At 42.8% G+C, this 12,399-nt stretch overlaps 1 protein-coding gene across 1 annotated transcript in view; it reads right to left on the bottom strand.

The window, feature by feature from the left end:
* The window catches only part of clcn6 (chloride channel 6), a 33,534-nt gene that overhangs the window by 14,727 nt on the left and 6,408 nt on the right, over positions 1 to 12,399 (bottom strand). Inside the window, exons 4-17 of the mRNA XM_034235948.1 lie at positions 11,201 to 11,266; positions 11,062 to 11,128; positions 10,330 to 10,436; positions 9,408 to 9,534; positions 8,938 to 9,005; positions 7,945 to 8,003; positions 7,719 to 7,851; positions 7,493 to 7,606; positions 6,550 to 6,716; positions 6,328 to 6,439; positions 5,041 to 5,170; positions 4,609 to 4,762; positions 597 to 753; positions 355 to 461 (exon numbers count right to left, since the gene is read on the bottom strand). Of these exons, the coding sequence (XP_034091839.1) occupies positions 355 to 461; positions 597 to 753; positions 4,609 to 4,762; positions 5,041 to 5,170; positions 6,328 to 6,439; positions 6,550 to 6,716; positions 7,493 to 7,606; positions 7,719 to 7,851; positions 7,945 to 8,003; positions 8,938 to 9,005; positions 9,408 to 9,534; positions 10,330 to 10,436; positions 11,062 to 11,128; positions 11,201 to 11,266 (1,568 nt within the window). The remainder of the gene's footprint in view (positions 1 to 354; positions 462 to 596; positions 754 to 4,608; positions 4,763 to 5,040; positions 5,171 to 6,327; positions 6,440 to 6,549; positions 6,717 to 7,492; positions 7,607 to 7,718; positions 7,852 to 7,944; positions 8,004 to 8,937; positions 9,006 to 9,407; positions 9,535 to 10,329; positions 10,437 to 11,061; positions 11,129 to 11,200; positions 11,267 to 12,399) is intronic.

Raw genomic sequence — 12,399 nt, forward strand, 5'->3', positions numbered from 1 at the left:
GAGGAAATTAACTGCGGTCTGGCTCTCCCAGCTTGCACGCGGTTTGATTGGCTAGCGCTTGTACTGGCGGGATTTGCATAAACGGGATTTGATTGGCTGATGCCAGCTTCGAAAGCATCGGGAGCATCAAAAGTTGAACATTGCTCAACTTTTGATGCTCACGATGCTTGCAAAGCCATGCTCCGCTCCCCACAATGCAGTTCGGCGAAGATTCAAAATCTTCTACGTCACCCCATTCAAGTGAATGGGCGAAGCTTTGAAAGATTGTTTTCATGCCTGTGTGTGGACGGGCCGTATGTGTGTGTGACAGTGAGAGTGCAGCACCAGGCCTTCAGCCCCCAGAACTAATCTTACTTGTCCATTTCAACCTCAGTCTCCCACTCCAGCAGCGGCACTCCTCTCAGCTGGATGTGGATGTCATAGATGCCTTTGTTGAAAAAATCTCCCGTCCACTTGGCAACCTGGTGGTCAACACAAAAGCATGAAGCACGTGAACCCAACAAGAACGACATGACTATTATTCACAACTCTCCCTCCTCAAGACCAACATGGAAACAATGACTCCTTGTGAAAAAAATTGTTAATTGTTGCTGTACCATTAGAGTAATCATGATGGGCAGCCCATATGTGATTTCATTGGTGGATTCAATGAGGATGACGGTCAGACTAATGGTCATCCTGACCACGCCTCCCAGGAAGGCAGCAGCTCCAATCAGAGCAAAGGTCCCTGGGTAGATGTCCATTCCCAGCTTCCTAACAGAGGACAGACCAGAGGGGACAGAGTGAGGATTGTGTGGTGAGTGTAAAGACGTGAGTCTCCATCAGGAAGCAGCATGGCTTCATCCTCAGACAATTGGCCCCACCACCTCTCCTACAGAGAGGCAACACACACAGGGATTCAGCCTCTGCTTTGTGTCTTTCTGTTGTCATTACGTTGGTAGGCTACTTCAGGAATCCATCAATTTTAGCAGGCTGTGAGGCACTCTGGCTCTATGTTTAGTCTTTTTTCTACCATTGTTCCAAAGTACCTTTGAACCTTCACCTTAATAAGTATCTTTACATTCTCTCCTTATTCACTTTTGTCTGCATTTCTTATGTCTTTGTGTGAGTCACATGGTATGGTTAGCTTAGCATAAAGACCAGGGGCGTCGCCTGGACCTGAAAACATTCGGGGCTTAGCCCACACCCTACAGTCGAATGTTCTACTGCAACACTCCCCACAAGCACACACAGGCTCGATAATCAGCTCACGGCATATAGGAAGGGGTAAAGTGCTATTTTTTACGAGTGGGGAGCGGACCTCACCTCCTCTAGGGGGTCCGGGGGGAAGCTCCCCCGGGAAGATTTTTTTTAAATATTGAAGTTAAAAGCATCAATCTGGTGCACTTTGAGAGCAACATTAAGAGATCTATGGATACATCTCTCAACATCCATACACAACTGTAATCAGATATTCTTTTTCTTTATGGATATGTTACAAATCACTCCCCTTTTAAACTGTGTTCTTGTTTTACTGCCATATAGTATTTCATAACTGTTTTTCATTTTTTATAACGATAATGATCATATGAAGGTGTGCCGCGGAAATAATCTTTTGAAAAATGTATGAGCAAACCATTTGAGACCCACTGAGATAACTTAGACTAAAGTGAACTATCTAAACACTCAGAGTCCTTTAGCTCACCTGAGTCTCTCAGTCTGACAGGAGAGAGCTTTCCTCCAGCCTGTTGTGGAACCAACAGCTCCGTATGTCCATTAGTGCAGCTAGCTAACCAGATGCTAACAACACAATCCCTGCTGGCATCTATCTATCTATCTATCTATCTATCTATCTATCTATCTATCTATCTATCTATCTCTCTCTCTCTCTCTCTCTCTCTTTATTTCCATGCAACTCTCTGATTGGTCTGGTGTCTTGCCTCTGTTGCATTCACTGAACACGGGGAATTACAGTCCAGCCGTCCTCTCTAGTGTCATGATGAAGTTCACGTAAAGCACGGTTAATGTATTATATTATTGAGGGAGAATTGTCCGGGGCTACAGAAAAAACATTCGGGGCGCCACTGATAAAGACTTCAAGCAAGGCAAACAACTAGCTTTGCAAGGTCCAAAGTTAAAATATTGGATGTATTCATTGTTTGACAATCTTGCCTTCAAAGGCTTCACTTCATTAAAAAAAACATTTTGGCAGATAAACTCCATCAGTGGCATATTCCCAGAGCAACATAATCCTTCATCAGGAGGCTCTGAGCCTGTTCAGACCATCTCTAGGCCATGGTCTAAGATCATGGAGACAGTGCATTTAGGGTATGTCCAAGTCTCGCTTTTGTGCTAATTCTTAATAATAGAAACTGTATTTCTTTCTGATGCAACCTGTGGAGGGCATGGGTTGAAAGAAGAGTGGAAATAAGAGCCTGCAGAGGAGCTGTGATGAGCCGGACATCAGACAAAACATAGAGGTTAAAGAGGAGGCCCTGTGGACATGTTGCACATATGTTAGGGATGTGCATCTCCATCACTGAGGACGATGCGATGCGCATCTCGATGCGATGCGCATCTCGATGCGTTGCCAACGATACGATACATTAACGATAAATTTGAAGCACCAGACGATGCGATACGATTCACCCCTGTTGCGATACAGTTCGATACGATTTGATTCAACATTATGTGATTCAGGGCGATACGATGCGATTCAACACGATGCAAAAATAATGATACTTCAATATGGTATGACAGAGGATTTTGTTTTATTCCTTATATCCAAATGATAAATTAACTAAAAAGTGCTTTACATATGTGGTTCTCTCTACTAGTACTGCGTATCCCATTATGCAATGCCCATACAGCTGCCAGCCTGATGTGCTTAACACTCATTCATAGGCTAACTCACCAGTGAGCAGAAAGCAGTGGTTTCTATATGAACAATAAAGAATACAAATAACCTTTCACAAACAGGTATTTAACTGCTTACAGTAAGGAAGACATTTAAACTATTATTGGCCGTCACAGGCTGCTGTAAACTAAACACCACTCTCTCTGACAGAACACCTCACTGAGTGATTTAACTCATGTCTAACTTTCAGGTTTCTATTTTCAGCCGCAGACCCCATGTCGCCTCTTTATGTCTAAAGCCTCCTGGCTGGTCTACCTGCATGTGCCATCCGACCTCTGCAGCTCATCCAGAATGCAGCGGCTCGTCTGGTCTTCAACCTTCCTAAATGTTCCCACACCACTCCGCTCCTCCGCTCCCTTCACTGGCTTCCGGTAACTGCTAGAATCCACTTCAAGACACTGGTACTTGCGTACCATGCTGTGAATGGATCTGGCCCTTCGTACATCCAGGACATGGTTAAACCGTACACCCCAGCGCGTGCACTACGCTCTGCATCAGCCAAACGACTTGCTGCGCCCTCGCTGCGAGGGGGACCCAAGTTCCCATCGGCAAGAACACGTGGGTTTGCTATCCTGGCTCCAAGATGGTGGAATGAGCTCCCCATTGACATCAGGACAGCAGAAAGCTTGCACATCTTCCGGCGCAAACTGAAAACTCATCTCTTTCGACTCCACTTCGAGCGATAGAACTATTAACAAAGCACTTTTATACTACTAAAGGACTGGCTTATCTAAAGCCAGTTGAGTAGCACTTGAAATGTTTGGCTCTATGAAACCTGATGTACTTTATGATTCTGTTTTCTTCAAGGTTGTGTCTTCCTGGTCGAATGTACTTATTGTAAGTCGCTTTGGATAAAAGCGTCAGCTAAATGCAATGTAAAGTAATAATAATAATTATGTGCGTCGCTAAGTTCCTCGCACTACTTGTGTACTTTAAAGCGGCACGGCATGGTTTACAATTTGCGAGCGATTTTTCAAGTTGTCCGTCTTTCTTGTAAAATCCGAATTGTTGCCAAACGTTTGATTTGTAGGTATTTTTCGGTGCGCTGTGTTTCTCTTTCTCCTCGACTTCCATGTGTGTTGATAACTGAGACTCTCGGCCTCCGTAGTGCGAAGCAAAGATCGTCTCTGCTGAGTGCTGACAGGATGAGGGGATAATATATGAATGAATCCGTTTTTTACCGATGCAAAGACGCTACAATCGATGCATCGCGAGTTCAACCCAAACTGTAGCCGATGTGCACTCTTTAAACCGGTGCACTCGCATCTTGAACGTTTATGCCGGTGCACCGATGCGAATCAGTGAATCTTAACATCCCTAACATATAGTTACTGAGCACAGACAGGGGTTGGGGAGGCAAACAGTCCAAAACAGCACTTCTGAACTCATCATGAGACATTTTGATAGAAACACTTGGGTGGGGAAGCCTCTGAGTGTGTGACAGTGCTGCAGAGCGTCTCTGGCTGTGTGAGGGCTCTAACCTCCGGTGAACACAGGTTCAGTTTAATCTCTCTTTTAGCTCATGCTCTGGCCGCCTGAGGGGAAAATCTGTCTCTTAAGCTGCTAAATGTTCTACCTATGGCACCGGTTGATAGTGAGATAATTTACTGCATCAGATTCTGACCCCTTTTTGATGTGACATTTCATAGTTATAGAGAAAGAGGGACATTCACACATTTGTCATTAGAAAATCATGAGAACATGCTTCTTACACTTTGAGGATGTTGGCAACCAGACGTCCAAAAGCGGCCCCACAGAGCAGTGAGGGGACAAAGAGTCCGCTGGGCACAGACACACCGTAGGTCCAGCAGGCCAACAGGAAGTATAGCAGGAAGAACACTGACAGCGTCACCGGGCTAAAGGTTCCTGACGGGACAACAGGGGCAGAGTTAATATAGAGACCTCCTGAAACATGGCAGCATAAGTCTGTGAAAAGATGAAACATTTTGCATATCACAATCATTTATTACATCCATTATGTTTGTACATTTAACGTGTGTGTGTGTGTGTGTGTGTGTGTGTGTGTGTGTGTGTGTGTGTGTGTGTGTGTGTGTGTGTGTGTGTGTGTGTGTGTGTGTGTGTGTGTGTGTGTGTGTGTGTGTGTGTGTGTGTATTTGTGGAGGGGGGCGGGGGGCTTATCCCACCATCCTGGTGGAAGAGCTGGTGGATAGCAGCCTCCTGAGGGTTGAAGAACAGCGTGGCCATGTCGTTGTAGGTCTTGTTGGTGCATAAGAACTGACGAATGGTTGAGTTGATGTCCTCACTGCCAGACAGCTGAAACACAACTCACAGCTTAACATGAGATCAAGTCCTAACAGGAAGTAATTGAACCAGACTATCCTAAGGCTGTATCATAGTGTCTTCTTACTTAATATTCTTTACAAGTGAATAGATGGATAACCAAGGAAACATCAGAATTGTTGTGTTTACTAAAACTAGCACTTTGGCTGATGTTTGAGCTGCTGCTGTTGTAGCTTTGTGTTTCCCGCATGTGTGATAGCTCAGAGGACGTGTGGAACAGTTCTGAAAGCCCACAGTCACATACACAAACCTCCAGACAAGACTTAAGACTTGGTAATTACAATTAACATAACATCATATCGTATTAAGCCTTTTTCATGGAGGACCTCAATTGAATGCTTTTAAGACCTTTGAACGCATGCAGATATTCAGAGTTAGCCTCTGCTTTTCACAATTTGTGACACATGAACGCTGTACTGAAGATATCAAAGTGAACTTATGGAACAGTACGAACTGTAGGAATACGTCCCTGACTGCTGTGTTAAAGGGGCCCTATTTTGCTTTTTAGAGTTTTCCCTTTCCTGTATTGTGTTATATAGGTTTTTGTGCATGTAAATGGTCTGCAAAGGATAACATCCCAAAGTTCTCCCTAAATACCAACATATACCTGAACATCAGCAGGAGAGGACTCTTTAAAGTAGAGACACTACATACTGATATACACCTGAACATCAGCAGGAGAGGACTCTTTAAAGTAGAGACACTACATACTGATATACACCTGAACATCAGCAGGAGAGGACTCTTTAAAGTAGAGGCACTACATACTGATATACACCTGAACATCAGCAGGAGAGGACTCTTTAAAGTAGAGACACTACATACTGATATACACCTGAACATCAGCAGGAGAGGACTCTTTAAAGTAGAGACACTACTGTACATACTGATATACACCTGAGCATCAGCAGGAGAGGACTCTTTAAAGTAGAGACACCACATACTGATATACACCTGAACATCAGCAGGAGAGGACTCTTTAAAGTAGAGACACTACATACTGATACACACCTGAACAGGAGCATAGTAGGGCCCCTTTAAGACATATTTGATACAAGCAGCCCCTTATTATTTAAAAGTTGAGTGAGTTACATGAGTGCTCAGTAAGGATGCAGGAAAGAGTCACTCACTGTGGTGTTGTGGGTTGTGGGGGAGTACAGGTCACGACATTCGCCTAACAGTAACGAAGCAGCAAATATCACTACTGTTGTCACCATGGCAACCAGTAGACTCTCTAAAACTCTAAAAGAAATAAGTGTCACATTTTAAGACATTTGCAGTCAAAAGCAGAACAGACCTTTAGGACAGTAAAGATGGGTGCTGATTGTATGAAGATGCCCTGTAGCAATCACCTGATGAACTTGGCCTTTGGGTGGATGTTCCTGATGCGATACTTGGCCAGGGTTTTGTTCATGCAGTTGAAGAGCGCCCCCAGCAAGCCACCCACCACCCCCATCAGGACAAAGAAGGCCAGGTCCACTACTGTCCACAGGTGGCAGTTCTTATCTTCATCTGGACACTGCAGAGCAAACATCAGAACGTCACTGATATGTTTCATCAAGCAATGAATGAAAGGAGAGAAAACAAAAGGTCATAGAGAGTTCACCAGGCAAAAGGCAGGACAGGACATAAACTGAAACAATAAGAGCCGTCTTAAGAGTTCTCAGTCCTTTCTTGATCTTGAACATAAACAGATTTGAGTAGTCACAGATAAATTGGAGGTGAGAGTTCCAGATGGAGTCCCCCACCCATATCCGGTGTCCATTGCTGAATGGTGGGAACAGGAGGTTGGTGTCAAAAGGAAAGGAGGATGGCAGTGAAGGTGGGTGAGGCAGAAGGGGGCCTGGTTATGAAGGGCTTGGTTTGTGATGAGGATTTTGAAATGGATCCATTGTGGGATGGGGAAACAGTAGAAGGTCTTTTAGTAGAGGGACGATGTGGTCCCTGGAGCGGTAGTGAGTGAACATGCAAGCAGCAGAGCTCTGGATGTACTGGAGTCCTACTAAAGAATGTGGATATTAACCACAAAGATTATCAAGGTTTCAACAGCAGCAAATGAGAGGAATTGGAGGAGGCTGCTGTAATGATGAAATTAGCGTGGTGTTTGAACAATATTTTTACAATTTGCACAATTGTTATTGTTGTCGAGATGTGTGTAATAAAAGAGTTTTTGATACCAATAATATATTGAATAATTATAATATAAATGTTATAATTTAATAAAACTTAAAGACATACATTTTCACACATATTTTAGCTCAAACAAAGAGACAACCCCAGGGATTAACTCTTTACCTTGAACTCTCCAAAGTTGAGCAGACCAGGCAGCTGGAAGGAGCCCCACTTGTTAAAGTTGATCCCAGAACGGAAGAAGTTGAGGGTGAACGTGGCAGACATTGAGCAGAAGAGCTTGAACAGAAACAGAGGAGAAAACTGAGGTCTACTTAACTAGTGTAGATTAAAGCAACAGAGCCAGCGGAAAGACAACACATGTTTTGGTGTTTTGGATGAGGTGACATACCACTTTCCAAGTGAGTGCCTGGTTCCAGAAAGAGGAGCCCTCCTCCAGACTGAAGAGCGTGCCACCTATAGGAGCACCAAATGCAGCAGCTACTCCAGCTGCTGCACCTGCTGACACAAAGTCTCGCTTGTCCCTGAAAATCAGAACACATGACAACATGAGATATGCTTGTTCACACTAGCTGCATATTTTGACTTCGGTAACGCTGTTTGTGTAGTTTGCATACCTGTCACTGCGGAAGTAGGAAAAATCGAATTTGATCTTCTTGAAAGTGATGCTCTGAAACTGATGGAGGGGGAAGAAAACTGATGAGCACATTTCTAGCCATATTATGAGTCAAATCCATCAGTGGATGGACCAATTGAAAGTCAATGATTTTACAATGGAAGTGAAGCCCTGCCCACTTCCCTGTCTTTAAGAGGCTGTAGCAGGCTCACTGGAGCGAAGACACCGATATCATATTGCAGTTTAAACTTGTCGGGAAGGAGGATAAATAATCTCCAAAGCACATTTTTGGCAAGGTTAGAGCTGCCATGGCTACAACCACAGGGTCCCCTTGACTTCTGACCTCTAGTTTTCTGAATGCAAAAATGTTCTATAGATACCCAGCAGCCTCTGCTCTACAGACATGCTCACTTTATGATAATCACATCTTCATGAAGCTTTACAAACTGCAGACTGAGAGCTTTCAGAGGGGTTCGACTTTCCTATTTCACAATAAGGGGGTTTCTGATCTCCAAATACCAAAAGTGTTTTTTAACTCTAATCCCAGCATTTATTATTTTAAGGTCTAAAGGTCCTAATGGAGTGACATTTCCTAATTTGTAACAATTCCTGAGTGGTAATTTGTTTTTATTTGGCACCAAATCCATGTAACAAATGATATCAACCTAAACCATTCTGCACCAATTTATAAGACATAATAAAGCATGTTGATGGTCATCATCAACTTTCATAGTGTTTTCAGCGCTAATACCCTTTACATTATTGCAGTTTATTTACAGATTTCAGACTAGAATATTGTTGACGCACAGTGCTGAGCTGCATTTTAAAGTCGTCTTCAGGTTCTCCGTTTCCAGATGAGGGACACCACTTGTATTTTTTACCGGAGGAATAAAATGAAGGAACCTTTTTCCCTGTGGCCACTGACAGCTGTGTTACCACATATTTTATGTGAACCTGTCCTTTAAGATACAGTATGAGACAGGTGCAGAAGTACCTGAGGAAGGCCGGCCCCCACTATGGCTCCACTGTGAATCATTGGACCCTCTTTCCCCACAAACAGACCTGATTGGACACACACACACACACACACACACACACACACACACACACACACACACACACACACACACACACACACACACACACACACACACACACACACACACACACACACACACACACACACACACACACACACACACACACACACACACACACACACACACACACACACACACACACACACACACACACACACACACACACACACACACACACACAATTCCATTACATGTATTTATTAATTGGATCATCACAACAGCACTGCTCATCATTGTGGGGATATGCATTTATTCCTTTTGGAAACTAAGATTTTTGATTTAAGTGAACAAATTGTCAGTAGCAAGCCCCTTCAATATAAATAAATTCAACTTGGACACATTCAGTATGAAAGTCAGACCTTACCTCCAGCCACGCTGAACAGGACTCCAGCAGCTTTGCAGAGGCAAGTTCGCAGCCGGACGACTCCTGGAACCTTCACTCCGTTTAGGTAACTTTTAATTTCTGGGATCCCCGAACCTGCAGCTAAAGGCTGGAAACAGGCAACATACGTTTTCTAGGATCACAAACACACTTTGATTTGCATTAAAAACCCTGAATACATTGCATCTTTGTGTATGTATGTATTGATGCCGGGTCAAGTTTGGGTCAATCCTGAAAAAAATACTGGAAAGTGAAGGTTTTATAAAACACGTTCACAGTGGTCTGTAAGCCGGTCAACACAGAGAGAGTTTCTCAAACCGTCTACCAGAGTGTTTTAGCTTTATCACAAACATCTGCACAGCAGCATATTTCACAAATGAAGATTAAACCTTAATATCAGACAAATATGAAGATGCTAAACACATGATGCAGCTTCAAAGCAACACAGTTGCTGCAGCCACATGTAAGAAGGAGACTGTGTGAATGATTAATGCACAGGATTAATAAATCACTGCTCTCTAGTCTATGGTATGAATACTTCAGACTATCTACATTTGTCAAAGGTAAATAGACTGCATTTATAGTGCTTTTTCAGGGACCATTTTCAGTGTCTTGCCAATTGACACTTCAATATGTTGACTACAGGGGAATCAAACCAACAACCCACTCTTTAGCCTCCCTGCTGTTACTGTGTTGGCTAGATGGATTGTTATGATGTGTGTGTGTCGGGAGGTTACGCATCAGGGCTTTATCTCTTGCGAGAATTTCATTTAACAAATATGCTTCTTATTGGAGTCTTGAGGAGAATTACATGTTTTACTACTCACATTACTGCGATGACTTAATATCATAAGACAATGCCTTCTGTTTGAATGTAAAAGCTGCTGTGTGTGAGCAGTCCTACCTCAACGAGGACGAGCACACTGGCGATGAAGACGAAGGTCAGGTTGAAGGCCAGGAGCTCCAGCAGGGACACAGAGAGACAGCCTCTGTCACTGCACTGCTGCAAGGCTGCAGGCTGAGCTCAGGACAACATTCACACATCTCAATGTTTCTGCTTACTGTCAGAACATACTGTAATGAATGATGGCTGCCCGGAAGAGAGAAACAACGGCTAGTATGCACTTTATATGCCTGTCCATACTCCATTCATTATGTATCATAATCATTTTGCACTCATTTGTGAATCAATTTAAGGTTTACAGATTTGTTTCTATTTGTTTGTGTATTTGCTGCTCTGTTTTATAAATGCAATTTGTTATCTTCATAGCATCATGTGATCCGCTAACACGCTTCCCTTTACGCATACTGTGACTGCAGAGCACTGATTGACATGTGTACAGTCTGACCTTACTGCCAGGGGGCAGGAGGAAGGATTTTATAAACGTAATCTATATTATAAGAATCTTATTTATCATTTATTTTATAACTTGGTTATTTTTGTTAAATTGTCAGACGTTATTATAACCCTTTGGGTAATATTGTGACTTATTTTGCCCAAATGCACATTATTCCACTAACACCATTTCCACCACCATAACCCTGTGCGGTGGACAGCACGTCACAGAAAGGCTGATCACTGCACACTGCACTCAGCCATTTATCCTGCCATTAGAAGAGGCATGTCAAAGGATACAATCCGCAACCAAAGTATATTTGATTTTGGTGAAGAGGCGAACAAAGAAATCCACAAAGAGGCCCACCTGAAGGAGACAGGAAGTGATGATTAGTACGTTGAAATGTGGCTATCAAAGAGATATTCCCGGCCCACCTACCAGACCCACGGTGACTCCGATTGCAAACATCAGCATCCATCGCACTGCTTCATACTTTTTGGCTTTCTATTGGGACATGAAAACATGTTACAAACATTTGACAAATAAGATATGAATATTAAAATGTAGAAAATATGTTTTAATGATGGATTTAAATTGTATCAACAAAGTTGTTTTTATCACATGACCTAATCCAACAGTAGTGCAGCAGAATGCACATTTTCCTATTTTATGTGTTTGTGCACATTCCATTTTTATTTTCTTCATATCATAGAATTTATGTACATTTTTTCATACAATTATTATTTCATATTTATGAAATAGATAGAGTAGGCATACTATTCAATTGTTTCTACTACTGCGATACATCTTGTTAAAGCAGCTCTTTCAGATGATCTGTAAAAACACGTAACGGTATGTTCCTGTTCTTAACAAAAAGAGGTCCGTTCAATTAGCTAGATGATTTAGTTCATTATTTAGATAAGCAGTCTAGTTTAAAATAAACTAGTAGTGTCCACAGATCAAATATAAGAAGAAAGTTCACTGATATCAGGCAAGACCAATAATCTCCATTGAGAATCAAAATAGCCCTGGCCCCTAACATGTGTGGAGCACCAGGTTTAGGTTGATTTTAAGTATGGGACAACTTCCACAAATGAAAATGTCTAGAAACACTGCTTTGGTAAATACTATAAGCTTTATTATCAGAAGCCCTGGGTGGATCCTTAATGGAAGATGGCACTACACAATGTAACGGAAACTTCTGGAGCAAGGACTCGAAACACAGTGCAACACGGGAGAGCTGGACTTGATGGCAGACAGACAATGATGGTTTATTGGAAGAGATTTGCTGCAGCAACGAGTTGTCGCAGCCCCTGCCTAACCGATTCTGAAGATCTTTCCCCAGTCCCCTGTATTTAGCAAGCTCTGAGAGAATAATCAACATTGTGCATAACAAAACATAACAAGCAAGGCACTATAAGCCTGTCCCTAGCTAAGAATATATGCCAAAGGGGAGATAGCATTCAGATAAATTGGACTACCAGATGTCCCTAGCCAGCAAACTATCTTGTGTCAGTTTGAGCTCGACCCTTAACAAGCAACAACAATAACTGCTTCCTCAGAGAGAGAGAGAGAGAGAGAGAGAGAGAGAGAGAGAGAGAGAGAGAGAGAGAGAGAGAGAGAGAGAGAGAGAGAGA

The sequence above is a fragment of the Gymnodraco acuticeps genome, unplaced genomic scaffold (assembly GCF_902827175.1).
Source record: "Gymnodraco acuticeps unplaced genomic scaffold, fGymAcu1.1, whole genome shotgun sequence".
In the NCBI taxonomy this organism is placed as follows: domain Eukaryota; kingdom Metazoa; phylum Chordata; class Actinopteri; order Perciformes; family Bathydraconidae; genus Gymnodraco; species Gymnodraco acuticeps.